The sequence below is a fragment of the Pelodiscus sinensis genome, chromosome 11 (assembly GCF_052426305.1).
Source record: "Pelodiscus sinensis isolate ZL-2025 chromosome 11, ASM5242630v1, whole genome shotgun sequence".
NCBI classification, from domain to species: Eukaryota; Metazoa; Chordata; order Testudines; family Trionychidae; genus Pelodiscus; species Pelodiscus sinensis.
In genome coordinates, this window is record NC_143062.1 from 20,172,971 (window position 1) to 20,191,893 (window position 18,923).

General features: G+C 42.4%; 1 protein-coding gene across 15 annotated transcripts in view; it reads right to left on the minus strand.

Moving 5' to 3' along the window:
- WNK2 (WNK lysine deficient protein kinase 2) overlaps positions 1–18,923 on the minus strand; it is a 198,221-nt gene that overhangs the window by 61,850 nt on the left and 117,448 nt on the right. For 11 of the 15 annotated variants that reach the window (XM_075938943.2, XM_075938942.2, XM_089781184.1 and 8 more), the window contains 8 exons: positions 16,434–16,739; positions 10,575–10,624; positions 8,172–8,337; positions 7,971–8,087; positions 5,717–5,884; positions 5,459–5,504; positions 4,012–4,125; positions 1,655–2,865 (listed from right to left, as the gene is read on the minus strand). In XM_075938943.2, coding sequence (XP_075795058.2) covers positions 1,655–2,865; positions 4,012–4,125; positions 5,459–5,504; positions 5,717–5,884; positions 7,971–8,087; positions 8,172–8,337; positions 10,575–10,624; positions 16,434–16,739 — 2,178 coding nt within the window. The remainder of the gene's footprint in view (positions 1–1,654; positions 2,866–4,011; positions 4,126–5,458; positions 5,505–5,716; positions 5,885–7,970; positions 8,088–8,171; positions 8,338–10,574; positions 10,625–16,433; positions 16,740–18,923) is intronic. The other 4 variants (XM_075938950.2, XM_075938951.2, XM_075938947.2 and 1 more) reach the window with 1 other exon arrangement.

Consider the following 18,923-nt stretch of genomic DNA (forward strand, 5'->3'; position numbering starts at 1 on the left):
CTGACCCAGGGTTCTGGGGAAATGCTGCACGGAACCTAAGATCAGCTGGGGAGCCCAGCGAGGTGGGAATGTGGAAGTGCCTATCGACTAGTCGAGTAGTCGATGGAAATTCCATCAACCACTTGACTAGTAAATTACTCGATATTTAACATCCTTATTCTGAATTCAACATGATGAAATTCAATACAGACCATCGCAAAGCACTGCACTGCAGAAGGAAAAAAAAAAATCAAATTCACAACTACAAAATAGAGAAGAACTGTCAAGACGGTAGTAAAGGATCTGGGGCTCATTGTGGACCACAAATGGAAAATGAGTCATCAATATGATGCAGCTTCTAAAAGGGCTGATATGATTTTGTATTACCAGGATTTGTATTTCCCATTGTGTGAAAAACATGGGAAATAACGGTCCCTCTCTACTCGCCACTGGTGAGGTCCCACCAGGGGCACCGTGTCCAACGCTGAGTACCCCAATTTAGGAAGGATGTAGACAAAAAGGAAGGAGTTCAGAGGAGATCAACAAAAACAACAAAGGATTTAGAAAACCTGGCTTCCGAGGAAAGGTTGAAAAAACTGGGCAAGTTAGTCTTGAGAAAAGAAGATTAAGGGGCGACCTACTAGTCTTCCAATTCACGAAGGGATGTTATAAGGAGATTGGTGACCAATTGTTTGCCATGCCCCCTGAGAGTAGGACAAGGAGTAATGGGTTTCATCTGCAGCAAGGAGATTTAGGTTAGATATTAGGAAAAGCTTGTTAACTACAAGGTAGTTAAGCTCTGCAATAGGCTTTCAGGGAAGGTCATGGCATCGCCCTCCTCAGAAGCTTTAAAAGCAAATTGAACAAACACCTGTCAGGGATGGTCTAGGTTTATTTGGTCCTGTCACAGGGCTGGAGGTAATGACTTATGGTGGTCCCTTCCAGCCTTACATTTCTAGGGTCAGGTCTACTCTAGGAGGCAAAGTCAAACTAAGGTAAGCAACTCCAGCTAGGTGAATAGCATAGCTGGAGTGGACATATCTTAGTTCAACTTACTGTGATGTCCCCACTGCAGGGACTTGAAGGAGAAACTCTCCCATCGACTCCCCTTACTCCTCGCAACTTGGTGGAGTACCAGAGTTGACAGTAGTGCCATCAATGGTCAATTTAATGCATCCTTATTAGACCCGCTAAATCGACCCCCAGGAGATCGATCTCCATAGCATTGGTAAGTGAAGGCATATCATTCTATGCATGAGCAAAGAACAGAGAATAATGTACAGATACCAGGCAGACATCACCCTCTTGCTCCTATCAAGGCTTAGCTAAATGCTCAAAAAGCAGTAAGCTCAGTTATCACCATTATGAATATATTTAACATTCTCAAACCACCCGACTTATCTTTTACAGAGCGCTTCCTTTAGAAACAGGATTTAAATAAAAAGCAGAAGACTGAATTAAAGGATTATACTAATTTTTGAACCCAAGAGCAAAGTTTCGTTTTCACTAATGAATGGCTACTGAAATACTTGTATTCTGATTCCTGCGACATGTGACAAATTGAAAATAAAAACCAGTGCTGCCCTATGGAAAGCACTAGACAGAGCAGAGACAGAAAGCAAGCGAATAGGACAACAAGCAATACAGAAGTGCTTATAGCATCTGCATATCCTACCATTGGCTCTCTGAGGCTAGACTCTGTTCTGCTGTGGCCAGCGGCTGTAACATTATTCAGCATGGCAGAAGCGTCTGTGGCTGCTGGCTTTAGGGATGGAAGAGGCACAGTCATAGTCTGACTAACCAATACATATGGTGGCATTTCAGAAGGGACATGTGACACAAACTGATCCTGAGCAGCATTAACTTCCTGACAGACATCTGGAACATTAAGGCCTGGTTCTCTTACATCCAATACAAGCGTGGGAATTGGTTCTTCATTAAAAGGAGGTAAGCTAGCAACCTCACTGTCACCCTGCTCTAAAGGTACGAAGCTGTCTGGAGTCCCTGCTGATGCAGAAGATGTAGGAACACACTCTTGGTACAGTAAATTGCGCAGTTTCTCATCAAGGCTTTTTATTGTGTTGTCAGCAAAATCCACTCTGGGTGGCCCTTCTCCATCTGACTCGACCGCACAAGGCTGCTGCAGCAGACCAATGCCAAGGCCAGTGCAGGTGACCGGCTGAGACTGGGTCAGCATTATATGTTGCTGGGACCCAGCAACTGAGAGCTGGGGAGGACTTTGAAGCTGAGAGCCTGTCAGAGTTAGGGAATCAGACACAACAGTTAGAGGAAGCAGCTGGGTCCCCAAAGAATGCTGCGTGACACCAGCCAGACTGGCCTCTGACACATGGGGGATTTGTGGTGCAGGCTGGAGCTCCAAAACCATATCGGAGGGAGCAGGAACGGGACAGAATTCTGCTTCTTGTGCAGGAACGGTCAGAATCGAGCTGGCTGGCCTGACAGTATAGCATGAGATTTCCACGTCGGGAACACCAGCACCTTCATCCACCTGCTGTAGCGTTCGCAGGGAGGGTTTTGGAACAAGCTGAGCATCAGAAGGCTCCTCTAGTGAAGCTGCATTGTGGGCACAAGTGTCAGGCTGACTGGGTATGACCAGCTGTAGTGGAGGATATTCCGGTTGACCTACATTAGCAACAAACTGTTCTGGGACATATGGAGCAGATCCCGGTAGTGTTGCAGCTAAAATTTCTGGTTTAGTTTGCAAAACAGCTGAAGACGCTGCGGTAGGAGCTTGTGCCAAAGGACCTGGCGTTCCACAGGGGCTGTCATATATGCTTGCTTGACTAGGAAGCTGGTGACAAAACAAAACACTAGGTGTGTCTGTCATTGCAGAGCTCGTTTGCTGATCTTCCGACTGTTCCGGCTCTATGAGAGGTAAAGACACTAATTTCATCTTTCACAGACTATACAGAATGAACCATTATAAAGTAACCACAAGATTTCTTAGCAGTTTCAACTTGATTAAATGTTTTCTATTAGAAAGCTACTAACCCAATATTTAAATAAGAACCTCAAATTGCAGTATTTCTTTAAAAGGATTCAGCCTAATACAGGCAGCTTTGAGTAGAACTTAAATTCATACCTAACTCTTAACAGAGTTGAAAAACACCGGGACTTTTCTCTAAATAATCAAAAGACTGTCCATATTTTATTTAAAACTATATGATCACATGCGTGATCTTATGGAAAAGCTTCCCATGCTGGATCTGATATATCCATTTTGAATAGGAAGCATATTGCACTCCATTGGCCATTATGAACGTGTTTCAGAAGTCTGATAAATCGAGATTAATAAATAAAATCCTGTAAATTATATGGCCAGTACTTCAGGCTTTATTCCCCCACCTGTACAAAGTTCTTAAAAGTTCAAAAACCCTTTGGGGCAAGGCTCCTATGCTATTCTGTATTGCAGTGGTTCTCCCTAACTTGCTATCCCAAAATCCATAGTTGATGAACAACTAAGGTAAATGCTGCCCTAAGCCAAGGCAGACACACACTTGAACAATTCCCTCCTTGGCTGTGGCCTCCAAGCGACTGGTGATGAAGAGGAAAACCAGAAAAGTAAGCATCATTTTTTCTGATAATTAAGATGCCATGTATGATTTATGAATAGCTTTTAGAAGAAGAAACTTATTACAGGCATTTGTTTGGCCACACAGCTTTGCTAACAACTAAAATCAAGCCATTGTACTTCCTTTGCAAGATTAGCCCATCTGGTTACCCACACACAGGCATTGTGGACTACACCAGTTTGAGGAGCAGGGAAGTAATTAACAGGGAACTAACAGTGCCAGTGTTAATATCTTTGGTAGTCACTGGTCAGCTCATGAAGCAACAACTAACACAATGCTTTTCACCCTCTGCCTCCCACCATGTTGCAGCTGAAAGAAAATAATCTTGATGAAAGCATGGGTGAGTAAAGAGCTGACACAGATGCCTCTAAGTAGACACAGCTGATCATCCACCCCCCTGCTCCCTTAGATAAATGAAAGCTTTAAAGTTCACAAGTACCTGGACCTTCAGCTTGTTTACTCTGAGGAACTGCTGGGGGGAATTCTGGTGCTTCCTCAGTCTCGTTTTCCACAACAGGGCATATAATAAACCATCGTTTTCCAGTGTGTAAAACTAATTGTGAAGAGCAAAATAAAGGGTTAACAGTTTGTTTTTGAGCTTCTATGCAGTTTTTTAAGAACCAGATATGATCTAAATCAAACTAATTTTTGATGTAATCTGAAACTGCCCCATTTTAGGAAGAGACACGAGTCTCAATGGTATTAATGGAGTTTAATAATAATGGCTCCTACTGGATTCTCACAGCAAAAAGTGATCTTCCTGGGATGGAAAAAGTTCCCTGACTTTCAAGTGACTGTATTGGAGTGGGATCCGAAGCCAGATCCAAAGCTCACTAAAGTTACTGGAACAACTCCCTTAGATTGAAATGATGTTTGTCTTAGGCTACAAATGAACTAACTCTGTTGTATAGAAGGTTTCTGTAATAGAAAAATTAGTTTTGGTAATATTTTATGGAACTTACATTGTCTACAATTCCTATATAGGTAGTGTTGTTTTACTACTGCCCTCCTACATTCATCTTGAACTTGTACTCCCTTCATTTGCGTGTATCAAATTACACAGTTTCCAAAATTCTGCCTACAAACCAACAAATGCAAACGGTATACTCTCAGAATGGCAAGCAAGTGTGAACTGTCTAAGAAGAGCCAGGCAGACTGTGTACAAAGCCTAGTTTTGGAGGGAGACCATTGTTTTTAGTCACCGAAGCATGCTGTGCAACTCCCAGAGAGATTTTCCACACACAAACTCGGTGAAGTGTTTGGGCAAATAGAGCCGTGTGCAACACATGAAGAGATACAGTCGGGAAAAGAGGCTTCCCCATCATGTGGTTTTATTCCTTTCTCCAGTTTATAAAGGGAGTGAAAGCCAACAATGATGCCATCCTTTCCTCTGGGAAAGAAATAACACACACACACACACATCTAAAAGAGTAAGACTTCTCACTGTTAAGATAGAGGTGGCTGAAACACCCTGGTTATCAAATTCAATTGTATCTGCAAATATTAAGGCTGGAAGAGCCAATCTCAGTTAACTTCCTCTTGCAAACTTAGTTATTGTTGAGAACAAAAAAATACATTTATGAAAGACTTGTCTCTTCCTGCTCAACCCCACATCCAGTTTGGAGGCAGTGCGGAATCACCGCCATTTTCTAAAATTCATATATTTCCTAGGCACCCAAATGCTTGTTTCATCTGTTTTAACCATGGCATTTCAAAATTGCTAATGGCAACTGTGGCTTTTATCAGGACTATATTTTCAGAACAACTTCACCAGTCACAGGAGACTGGAATATATCTTGAGACTGCTAAACTTTCTGAACAGTCTAATACTACCTATTTGCTGAATGAGGGTTCAAGATTAAATTTGTATTCAAAACCACTTTTACCATTCTGTTGATACATGGGGGTTTTCACTTGAGATTGCCGATTCTCCTGTTGAAAACAAACAAAAACATCTTTCTTTAGACAAGCAGAAGTGCAGGGACATATTTCTAAGGAATACTTAGGTGGCAAAACTTTGTTTTACAGCCTCTGCTCAACTAACTTAAAATAAAGTAACCAAATTACGAAAAAAAATCAGATTTGATATAAAGAAACCCCCATTTATTAATTTAAAACCAATACTGGACACACAAGATTCTTACTTCATTCATATCTAGTCTATAGGCATCTTGCTGGGGACTTGTTCCCTGATCAGAACTTCGTTCTCCTTCAGTATCTTCACTGAGCATATCTTCTGCTTTATCTATAATATCCTTCATTTGTTCAATGAATGTCTCTTTCTCAGTCTGCAATATGAATTCATTGTCTACCTGTAAAGAGCACATTAAGATTAACCATTGTAATGATTGTCGGTCAGTACTCATTGCATGGTCTTAACTAGCTGAAAGTTTGCATAAGTGTACAGACAGCATGTGTACTATTCTTTATGGGAACTAGAATCTAAAGAGACTGTATTCTTATTTGGCCTCTAGCCAAACTGAATTACTGCTCACATAAAAAAATTAGTCTTTCTCTGGGACTGGCAGGTTTGATGCAAAGTAATCACCTTGTACCTGTAGGGCACATCACCTTGTTTCTTAACTCCCAAAAGAAAGACCTAAACAGACATAAAATAGCTCCCCAGAGCTCCACACCTCCAAAATACTTGCAACATGGCTTGTAGGGAAGCTTACTGCCCTGCAGTCCGATGGATTTCATTTGGTACTGTGGAAGCTCAGCCCCTACCTGAAAAATCAGGCTCACTGCATCTATGATCCAGGCAGATCAAAGCCAGAGCACATTACAGGAACAGGTCTTCCAAATCATGCCACCTCAGCCGTGAGGAGGGTTAGTTGGGGCAAGCATAAGAGAGGAAAATCTCGGCCTTTTTAAGGACAGCATCTCCACCAGCTGTTTTTAGGGGCATGAAGAGCAAGGCACTGGGGCTGAAGGGTTTCACAGGGTGTGGCATAAGCCTCTAGGGGCTCATACATTTAAGGGAGGGCTTATAAGTTCTTCTCACTTCTGGGGCACCATCCTTCCCATATGCCCCCTCTGGGATTTGAGCAGCACTGGATTTAGGGTCTTTTTGGGGGCATCTTGCTAGTTGCCTTTTTGCAGCTGGGGAAGAAATTCTTCCTTGTTGCCCGACTGGCCTTGTGGGCCTCCCTCTCAGTGGCGTAGGAGGTTTGGTTGTAAAATATTTTGCAAGCTGTTAGGAAGCCAGTGCAGTTAACTGTTCAACAGGGGTCTGACCCCTGATAAGCCAGAACTGGAAGAGGATTAAGAGAAAGCATTTCCTAAAGAAGCCAGGGTCCCAAATCTTTGGTAGAGCAAGGTGATACCCCCTCTTCTGCACCCTCTTATTCCTCCAGCGATGAGACAGTGCTGGGGTCCCAGCCAGATGAACAATGGGAGGGGCTGATTAAAGTAGGAAGGAGTGCCTATGCTTGCTTGATATTCTCCAAATTTGTTACTAAGGAAAGCTGTGATCTGGATAAGACACATTTTTGGGGTCTTTTCTTCTTCCTGTAGTGTCCAGGACAATCAGGTGGGGCTTTACTTTTCAGATAACAAGCAGGACAGGTGGCACCGGCTGTTAAGGTTGCCTGACACTTCCTATTAAAAAGTTCCTGCTTTTAGTGTTGATACCTTTCCCAAACTGCCTGAATTGGGCTGAATTTTCCAAGCTGTCTCTCTTTTGGAAAAATTTACCCAAAACGGTCAGTTTTTCTAAACAAGGAGACTGGGACTTGGATGAAAAGTCAGGGTTGGGGAATAGCCAGGATTGGAGAAAGGACAGAGTGGAGAGGACTCGTGGCTAAAAAGTCTGTGTCCATTAGAGCACGCTATGTCTAGAGTTTGGGCTGGAACCCAAGATTCCTGAGTCTCAGCATTCTCCTGCTGCTAGCAAATATCGGGGAAAACCACTGGCAAAATGTGTCCCTCATACTCCTCTAGTGCTGAGATAAAGGAAGATGACAGCCTACTACTGCTACCAGTTATTCTAATAGCCCAAGTGGCAAAGATCTATGTTGTCAATCTAAAGGTGACCATGCAGGTTTTAACATGATGCCACATGATGGAATTCATTTTTCAGTTTGCTGTTTTTAAAATCTAGGAAATAACTATATTAAAAGAACATTATTAAGGTTGCCAAGTCAAGCACTCAGTAGTTCAGAAATGCCAGAATTGAGGTTGCCCATGCAACATGCATAATGCATTATGATACAGGCTTTAATTGCATCATCTCATGCTATTTTAACTAGCAATCTTAATTTTGGCATTCTCTTGCTTTTGAATGCTTGATTCTAACCTCAGTAATGGTCTTTTAACACACTGTGTGCATGTAACACAGTTTATGCAACTAAAAATTGTGAGTGTCTTTTGAAAGTTCCTTCACAAATAAGGTCTTACCATGTAACTAGCAATTTCTTCCGGCGCATCACCATCTAAATCAAATTTAAAAGTCACCATTTTGTGATTGTGTGTTTCCAGCTGACATTCCACCATCTTATCCCCTGTGTTACATACCTATAAGAAAAGAATAACATAGTTCATTATTTCTGGTGTATCCCAGAACAGAAGTTCAGCCTATAACAAAGAGGTTGTACTTGCATTTAGAATGGTCAGCTTTGGTCTGCTTGACTTCTCCTGGCGTGATCGAATGCGTGTAGATTTCTTATGTTTCTTTGAAGGCTTCCCTTCTTGCTTTCCACTACCAATCGCTCCTTCAAAGCTGTCGCTCATGTCTTTGCCTGAAGCTATGTCGGGACTCATGTAACTTTGTAACAGGGAAGGAAAAAACAATCATATGGGAGGAAGATGTGGAAAGAGAAGAAGAAAAACAGTGACTACAGGAAAACAGGGGATTTGCTTTGTAGTAAAAATTTTGAGAGGAGTATGGCTGGACCTAATTCAGCAAGGCCCTTGAGCATAAGAAAGTACATGATGTCCCTTGCACAATGAAATCAAGGCCTTAATTGCTACTGAGAATAGCCCCTTTTCTTCAGGGCCTTCATAGGCTGTCTTTGAACTGCAAGGGCCCTCTACTCCCCAAACTTATTTTATTATGCTTCTTCAGGGCAGGGGACTGGACTCAAAGGACCTCTCATAGAACCTTTCAGTTCTATGATTCAGGTTCTACTCTCCAGTGGGGAAGGTGCATATGCAGCCTTCTGTAGAAATAATCACTTTAAGTCAGAGATGCAGAGGAAGGGTCTCATAAGAGTGACATGAGATAAAGAACACAAGTTATGCAGCTGAGGGTCATTGTACTTGTTTTTTAGTCTTTGAAGGTGTAGCAAAACTGTAATGTTAATGGGAGTTATATGTGCACCCTATGGAGAGAGTGCCTCAGGGTATATTGCCTTGGGATGCGTTCTGATGCAAGCAGCTCCGAATGTTGCCATGGCTAGGAAAATTAGCTTTTCAAATACCATAGCTAATGAGGCAAATACAAATTTGAGAAAAATTAATCACTAAATATTTGATGTCCTTTCCTAGAAGAGACTAGAATAGCATGTTCACTAGGCATGAGTGAACTCACTTTGCCTAATTCAATCATACTCAAGAATTATAAGTACGAAAAGTTACTAGAGCCAGAAAAAGGTAAATTCTACTTTCCACGAAACAGAAAAAAGAATGGAGAGCACCAAAAAAACCCAACAGACACAGCGCTAGTGCCCCGAAGCCTTAAAAATGCTACTTTTCTGCATGAAGGGAAAAGTGGGTTTACTTTCCCTTCCCTAGGGCCTTCACGGTTTCTCCAATGGCATTCAGCCTGTAAAGCAGAAAACTCCTTGCAAGTCAGGTGCAGTTCTAAGGCTCTGGGACTCTATCCTCTTGTGTCACCCTGGCTTTTTTTGTGGGGTAGAAATACTCAGGGCAGGCATCCCCAGATCTAGAAAATATGTTCTTTTGGAAATCAATTCAGTTTTGAGGTGAAGCAGAGCCACACATACATACAGAACAAAAATACATCTACAAGATTGCATTTGGCAAATCCTAAAAGAACAGTAGTTTGAAGGGGAACATGAGCTTCAGCCCCAGGAGTCTGGTTCCTCCCTCAGGCCAATGGACATAAAGTCTGGATATTAAAACATTAATTAAGGCAGTCAGTCATCAAACAGCAGTATGATGATGGTAGTACCTCAAGGCACCAGCCTGGATTGTGCTAAGCATGCTAAAAGACAGAGTATACACATACACATTAAATTGACACAATTTTTGCTATATTGCTATACTTAAAGCAAGACAGTCCATCCCTAGCACGGATGCACTTATATATCAGTACAGAGGTGCCTGATACTGGTATTAGCTATGGCTGGGCAGAAAAGGGAATAACCCCTACTGGTATAGGGCACACTTCTGCTGATATAACTGTACCCACATTAGGACAGTGTCACTTTACCTACTTTGGTAGAAAAAAAAAATTATGCACCCAACCAAAATAGTAACAGCAGCACCATAGTTATATGTAGACCAAGCTTAAGACACAGTCTCTGCCCCAAGGAACTTAGGCAACATCTACACTGCAGTGTTATTTCAGAATAATTGACGTTATTCCGAAATAACATAGTCCTACATGCAGTTATTTTGACCTAGGGTCAAAATACTGTCAAGCTGGAGGACTTCTTACTCCGACTCCTGTAAACCTCATTGTATGAGGAGTAAGCATAGTTGGAAGAAGAGTGCTCTCTCCCAGACTTTCTCCTGTGTAGACAGCACCAAAAGCCGAAATAAGCTATTTTGATTTAAGCTATGCAATTGACATAGCTCAAGTTGCGTAGCTTATTTTGGCATTAGCCCTGCTGTGTAGACATGCCCTTAAAGTCTATACAGATAAGACAGACCAACTCAAATACCTAAACTTCACATAGGCAACTTGTTACTTCCCCCAAACCTCCAATCTGTCCATGCACTACCACCCTATACCCTGTCCCTACAATACATCCCCCAACAGAGCTTCAACTTCCAGAAATAACACATTTTCACATGCTAGAGAGATTGTAAGGATACCTTTCAGAGCTCAGTGTTAGTGTCTGCTGTTTTTCCTGTATTGCATGCTCCTAAAATACAAAAAGAAATAATTTAAATAGTGATATTTGGCAAAATTTAATATATTGTATTTGCATATGAAGAAAGTTGACACTTTGTTTTAGAAGTTTTTTTTGTTTTAGAAGACAGTTTTTAGAAGAGCAGTTCTGGGGCATTTAGAAGGATATATTTTTAAAACAAGATTTTAATCCCACACCATTTTGCTTAATTCATTCTCAGAACTTGGACTGTCACTAAATTATTATTTTCTATCTAAAATTGCTTTTGTCGCTAACATTTCTTTTATAGCACAAGCAAACATGGGTGGTGTTTGTGCACAAGTACTGATACTAATGCCCATTTTTGGAATAATGTTTGTTAATAATTTAGTTTTCCCATTGCTCACTTGGCAGAAGAAAAGCAGAAAACAGAGGTCTTACATAAATCAGCAGTTTAAAAAGGAGCTCGTGGCAACAGAACAGTTTTAGTATATTTAGAATCCAGATGTCATTACCTACCTGATTTTATTTAAATGGATTAAAAATTTGGCCTAACTTTATTTTTATGCAGTATCCTACAGTAAAGAAATACATACTGCAGCAACATTTCCAGTATATTTTACTTTAGGGATGTTAAATTGCAAGTAATTGACTAATCGAATAGTCAATGCATTTTGCATCCATTATTCGATTAGTCGACAGGGCGCTTCCACCTTTGAAGTGTAGCAACAGCCCTAAAGCTGTTGCTACACTTCAAAGGCGAAAGCACCGCTTGGAACCTGGGTTCAGCTGGGGATTCTCCCACTGACCCTGCGCTCCATGCAGTGCTGCTGCTTTGAAGTGCCGTGGGGAGCCCAGCGTCGAGCTCCACGAGGAATTTCAAAGCAGCAGTGCCACATGGAGCCCAGGGTCTGGCTCTGGGCTCTACATGGTGCTGCCGCTTTGAAGTATCCCCTCTTCCCCCCCCCTTTGCTGCTTCTTTCTGATAGAGGCAGCAGGAGGAGGGGGTGGAGGGACTAGTTGACGAGTCATTCACATTCCTATTTTGCTTAATCTTAAAAGGGCATTATGTATTTGGCATAAAGGAGAAAAGCAATGCTGACACACTGGGCTGCACACCACCCTCTTCTGCCTTTTGCAAAAAACTCTATTTTCCTTTAAAAGCCATTCCTCACTGTTGCTATCACTAGTTCAGCTGCACAGACGCCATGCCAGGTTTCATCAGGGTTCTAAGCATGTTGTGGTGCAGACCAATTCTGAACAGTTAGATGAGACGATGCTTAAAGCATCAATGGTTGCTGGAGCCCTCTGGCACTCCAACTGATGGTAGCTACAGCAAGATGTTTTGTCAAATAGGCACATATTCAAGAACAGGGTAAAACCAGATGGTACGATTGTCCCTTTTGGGCTTAAACTCTGTTACTCTAAGGTTACATCTAAACTACAGCCTGCATTGACATTCTTGAGAGTAAGGTTGCCAGATGATTTAACCAAAAATACCAAACACCTCCCCCCCCAAAAAAAACACTGGGGGGGAGAAATCTGTTGAGAAGAAAAAAAGGGGCGAGAAAAAAAAAAGACCCCAAGAATGTTAAGAAAATAAATAAATAAATAAAAACAGCATTAAAACAGCATGGCCCCTTTAAGTGCGTGCAGTCAGAATGGCTGTGTCTACATTGGCGCGATCTTGCGCCAAAGCGGCCGCTTTTGCGCAAAAACATGCTGCCTGTCTACACTGGTGAGGAGTTCTTGCGCAAGAACACTGACGTTCTAATGTGTGAAATCAGTGCTTCTTGTGCAAGAACTCTGATGCTCCCGCTCAGGAATAAGCCCTCTTGCACAACTGTTCTTGCGCAAGAGGCCAGTGTAGACAGGCAACATGAATTTCTTGTGCAAGAAAGCCCGATGTTTAAAATGGCCACCGGAGCTTTCTTGCGCAAGAGAGTGTCTACACTGGCACAGATGCTCTTGCTCAAAAGCACATCTCTTGCGCAAAGGCACCTGCCAGTGTAGACGCTCTCTTGTTTAAAGACTTTAACGCAAGAACTCTTGCGTTAAAGTATATTTGTGCAAGATCATGCCAATGTAGACGTAGCCAATAGGTATAGGAAGAGGAAAGGTTGAGCACTAAGACCCAGGAAGGCATTGCTTCCCATTGCTCAGGTCTTTAGGCTTTTTGTCGGCGGCCATCTTGTTTTCTTGGTTGAGCCAGAAGGGAGCTTCTTTGTGGAGCCGCGGGGACCCAGAGGGGGCCAGTTGCTGAGTGTGTCGTAGGGTTGGCAGGTGTCTGGTATTTTCGCCTCCTGGCAGGGAAAAACCCCCCAAAAAATACCAGACATTTTAGGTGTCCGGTATTTTCTGAATTTTTTAACTGGACAGAAGGCAAAAATACTGGACTGTCTGGGTCAATATTGGACACGTGGAAACCCTACTTGAGACTGATCTACCGGTGGTTGATTTATTGGGTCTAATGAAGAGTCAAACTGACCACAGATCACTCTTCGGTTGACCCTGTTACCCTAACCCAGATGAGAAGATTAAGGGAAGCTGACAGGAGAGTTTCTCCCATAGACTGTACATCGTGGGGCGAGGGAGATCAATGTTAACTCGACCTAAGGAAAATCAGCTCCAGCTACATTATTCACATAGCTGGAGATGTGTAACTTTAGTTGACTTTCTGTTGTAGTATAGATGAAGCCTAAGGGTACATCTAAACTACATGCCTCCGTCGACGGAGGCATGTAGAATAGCCAGATCGGCAGAGGGAAATGAAGCCGCGATTAAAATAATCGCGGCTTCATTTAAATTTAAATGGCTGCCCCGCTCTGCCGATCAGCTGTTTGTCAGCAGATCGGGGCAGTCTGGACGCGACGCGCCGACAAAGAAGCCTTTCTTGATCGGCACAGGTAAACCTGGTTTCACGAGGCATACCTGTGCCGATCAAGAAAGGCTTCTTTGTCGGCGCGTCACGTCCAGACTGCCCCGATCTGCCGGCAAACAGCTGATCGGCAGAGCGGGACAGCCATTTAAATTTAAATGAAGCCGCGATTATTTTAATCGCGGCTTCATTTCCCTCTGCCGATCTGGCTAATCTACATGCCTCCGACGGAGGCATGTAGTCTAGACACACCCCAATTGTATATCTGCACCACAGAATAAGCCTGGACTAGTGGATCTCAGGCTTGCAGACTTAAGTGTTTCCAAGCCAGCGTTGAACATCCACACTCCACTGTAAACCTGGTTTACAGTTGCTGGGTCTGGGCCTTAATTATTCGGGTCATGACTGCTCACTGACCTGAGTCAGATTGATGTGTGTGTGTGGACAGAAAGAGACTAGGGCTCAATGCAGACAAATCCAGAGCTCTCTGAATCCTGTATGACTGTTCACTATCTGCCCAGTGAAGTTACAAATCTGTAAGCTCATGGTGGTTACTGCTCATGGGTCTATAAAGCAATTGTGCCAAACCCCACTGCTTCCTCAACAGAATTACAAAGTGAATGAACAATGAGATCACAGACAACATATTCATACTGCAGTAATGCACTCAATCAAGTGTTTTACACAATCTTACTTGCCTGAACAAATCAAAATTGCCAGGTGTATGAGTGCTGTCATGTGGACTTAAATAAAAGGTAATGCCAGATGGCAATATTATGGCAAAATGGTAATGAAACACATTGTTTCAATTTACAATATGGGACTCTGACATGAAACTCTCCTTAAAAAGGGTTATACCTAAGAAAACCTTAGCAAAAATATTTCACAGTATGTGATATCAGCACAGTCATCAAGGGATATGTAGATCAATTTGACCCTTATGTGGATGGGGACTCACAGGCAGTCTAGCTCCAGTGGACAATGATTATGTTCAACCAAAATGAGGAGCTTCTTTGTCTTACATAGCAGATGGACAATCTGAGCTAACACATGGGCTCACCTGTGTCCTGCATGTAGAAAAGTGGAGCCACGTGATAAGGGCAAGTGTGGCTTTAGGATGGGGATTTTCCAGGTGAGAGCACATTGCAGGGAGTGTTCAAGGACATCTGCGGGTGTTTACAATCACTCAACTGGGCTTCCAAGCCTAAGCTTCAAGAATCAATGGGCAAATTTTCCCTCCAAACCATTCTTCTCCATCATATGGCGTGTGGAGGACCAAGAGAGCTGATCTCATGAAGTGAGAATGAAGGCGGCAGTTATCCTGAGCTGCTGTGTGTGGATGAGTGGGAGAAATCGTGGCTGAGTTTTTCAAGGACATAATAAAAAAGCAGAGCTATCCTTATGCCTCAGGAGTCTCTAGTGCCATTTCAGCACTCTCAAGAAGCTTGTACTCCACATCTTTACACTACAGCAGTACCCATTACACATATTTCAAACCTCACAGAGTGGTGTTGGGACTGCAGGTTTAGTAGCATCATCTGACCTGGTTCGGGTGCCAGGACCCAAAGTGGGTAGGAGCAGCAATACCCAGAATCTGGGTGGTGCTGGATACATTTGGGATTTTAGAGAATTTTTTTGCAGTTGGAATTTCACAGTTTTACTGATTCTGCTGCCCACAGTTGAGATTCAGGACTTGTGTGAATGCACTGAGCCAGAGGAAACGCTGCAAGTCTCCAAACTGCTCATTTCTCTAACAAGAAACACATGTGCTTCAAATCCTTAAGGTCCACTGCTTGATGGAGCAATGGACATTTATGGACATTGGAGGTGGTCTCTAGGAAGGCACTGTGACATTCGGCTGTGCATTCATTCTTAGTTAACATTTGTGCTGATGATCTGGAAAAGGGCATAATTGTATCTTACTGAAATTCTCAAGACTGTGCAGTGCCAAACTGGGAAGAAGCTGCAAATATCAGTGAGGACAGAAACACAAATTGGCAGCTGGAGAGAGACTGAGCCTGGAAAGATGAAAGCTGTTGCTTCAAGGGAGGAGGCTCTGAAAGAGTTGCTTGAGGCAAGAGAGAAATCTGGAAAGCAATAGTGCTCAGGGAGTTTTCAGGTTGGGAGGGGACACTGGTTTGCAATCTGATAACAGCCAAAATGCCAACGAACTTTGCTTTGCATATAGCATGCATTCCAGCACTAAAGGGAAGGCAATATACATCTATAAAACATTGTCATGCCTGGAAGCGGGTGAGTGAGATCATGCAAAGAAAAGCCAAAACCATGAGTAGCAAGCAGGAAAACGTAATTGTATTACAAAGAAAGATGACAAGAGCAAAATATACTCAGCCACATGACTGCTAAGAAGGGACATAATACTGACAAAATTTTGAAGACTCTTATCCATCAGGAATAGAGTGAAATTCAGGGCAGTGCAAAAAATATTTTGCTAAGAAGTACTTAAGCTAAACATTATGAAGCTCTTTTAGACAGAGTATGGAATAGTTTCTCAAGGCAAGAGGTGGAAGCCCCATTTACGAGACATTTTTAAACAAGACTGGACAACACCTTGAATGGAGCTGTATGGAACGCTTCCGCACTAACCCACGTGAGATGACCTCATAATCCACAAGTATAATTTTTTTTTACCAGTTTCTACACTTGCATACCCATTCAACTGAGGATGAAGAGAGGGCTTGATAGTTGAGTTGCCCAGGTGGCTGCTTATTCCCATGAATGACTCTAAGGACACATTTCAGAGGTTTCCAACTATAATATGTAATTTTCCAGTTGCTAAGGTGACGGCTCTTCCAATAATATATAATCTAAGCTAAATGTTGCCGTAGAGTGTGCTAGGATCATGTCTCTTGTGAAACAATTTTTCTTTTGTGAAACAATCATATATCTATAAAAGAGATAGGCAGCAAGATTGGAAAATCGTTTAGGAAAAAAATGTTCTACCTCTTGAGTTGATTCTGTAACCGACTGGATAGCAGAATATGGAGCCTGCTGCCCCAGAGGCTGGGAAAGATCTGGTTGAAGCTGTAGAAGACCAATAGGCTGAAGAGGCAGGCCATAATCTATGGGCATTGTGGCACTCACTGCAGCAAGGTTGCCATGAAGTTGTGAAAGATTTTCTGGCCCGAGGCAGGGAGGCAATATTTCAGGCTGCAACTGCAAAGGTGGTGGCATAACAATTGAAGGCTGCACTGGTATTACAGGCACCTGGGGTCCAATTTCCAAACCATATGAAGGATGTCCAATGATCTGTTGCAATACAATAGAAACCTATTAAAAACCCTCTGTGCAGCATGTTCATGACTCATTCAAGTCTAATGTCATATTTGCTTTTATAACCTTACAGCGAGAACATATTTGTATGGGCTTTTTTCTTTTGTTTATGGGGCATGGAAAGAGGGAAGCCATAAAGAGTTGTTTTCAAAATAATCAGAGTTAAAATAAAATCAGAAGCTTCTGCTTATAGAATTTTTGAAGGTAGAACAAAGAGCATGCATGCCTGAAGATCTACATACAGGTTGAACCTCTCTAATTTGGTACTCTCTGGTCCGGCAACATCCATGGTCTGGGGTGATTTTAGTTAGCTGGATATCCACTTATCATGGGTATGGCCAAGTTTACCATGGTCCCATAAAGTTTGTTTACAGCCACCAGTCCTGACTCTCAGTCTTCTATGCTGTTATTTAGCTCTAACTTGCCCCTAAACATCTCTAAGAGCCCAATAAGCAGTGAAAGTGTTCATAATGCTACTAGACAATATTGACCTCTTATGGTTCGGCACATTCTCTGGTTCAGCACCAGTCAGGACCCGAGGGTGCTGGACTAGAGAGGTTCAACTTGTACCACATGAGTGATTATAACTCTCCTAATGATATTTGTAGGAATCATCCAATCATGCAATGGATCCTATTTAGAATTTCAAAAGTCTGCTTAAATACCATTTCCTTCAAGATGTGGCTCTATTTTCATAAGCTGTGGGTATGTATGTGGGGCAAAATATGACAATATTTAGAGCAAACAATATTAAGTTGGTAGAACGAGAACATTCATCTGAGGATAATTAAGCAACTACCTGAAAAAAAAAACCCTCAGAATTGTGAGCAATGATCTCTGAGAACACATGGAAGATGGAGGATGTTCCCAAAGACTGGAGAAGGACAAACACAGTATCAGTTAAAGGGGAAACAAAGAGGACCTGAGAAATTATACACCTGTCAGCCTAAGTTTGACACCTGGAAAGATACTGGAACAATTACTAAATCAATTTGAAAGCATGTGGAGAATAATGGAATTATAAGGACTAGTCAGGTTGGATGTGTCAAACAAATCACACTAAAGAACCTAATTTCCTTCTTTATAGGGTTACTGGCCCAGTGGATGGAGGAAGGTGGAGAGATGAACATATCATATTTCTTGATTTTAGAAAAGATTCTTTCACAGTCCCACATGACATTCTCAGAAGCAAACTAAGGGCATGTGGTCTAGATGAAATTACTAGAAGGTGGCTGCTTGGCTAGCTATAAGACCACACTTAGAGTAGTAATCAATGATTCGTTGTCAAACTTGGAGAACAGATCTAGTGGGGTTCTGCAGGGATCAGTTCTGGGTCTAATGCTATTCGATATTTTCACTAATGCCTTGGATCACTGGATAATTTGCCTTGTTCTGTTCATTAACTATTGCTCCTCTTTTTGGTCAGGTTCTGGGCATGCAGCAAGAAGAGCTGAAAATGTTGGGGCTCCTGTGGGCAGAACTGTTTGCTTTTTGCTGCTGTATAAATCCCCCAAGATTTAAGGGTCATCCTTGAATCTTTTATCTCATTTGTCTTCTCTGAAAAGCATGAAGGGCATTCCAATGGAAGGTCTCAAATAGTTTTTAGCACCTCTGGGGAACACTTGATGACTGCAGCCAAGATGAAGACCATGTATAGATAGGCAGATGCAGAGCGTGCCACATCCAGGCTTAGTTGCAATGCTGTTTTGGCAAGTGATTTGCTCTCCTCAGGTCAAAGCAGGCGTTCACTGCTATGACCATCAGGAAACTTGTCTTTGCATTTCAGAGTATTATCCCATAGGCTGCAACCACAGTGACCCAGCAGAGTTTCTGATTCATGACCTCCAGGTGTGATCCTACTGTGAAACAAGACTTCCCCTCCAACGAATTAACTTTTTTGCTTCTTTTCCTTTTGGGATGAAGCTGGGTGTCCATGTCTGTCTCTCTAATCAGCAGCAGTGCTGATTACAAAGCCTGGAGGAAGATGGTTATAGAAGTGTTCAAATCCCTGTGATGGGAGATCATATCTTCTGTTGCCCCCTTCAACAGAGAGGCAGAAAAGAAGAGATTTGCTATAAAATCTTGACAAGTTCCAGGATAGCCTCATTAATAGGAAGAACTACCCTAGAGAGCCCTGCAGAGACTAAAGTGTCCACCAGC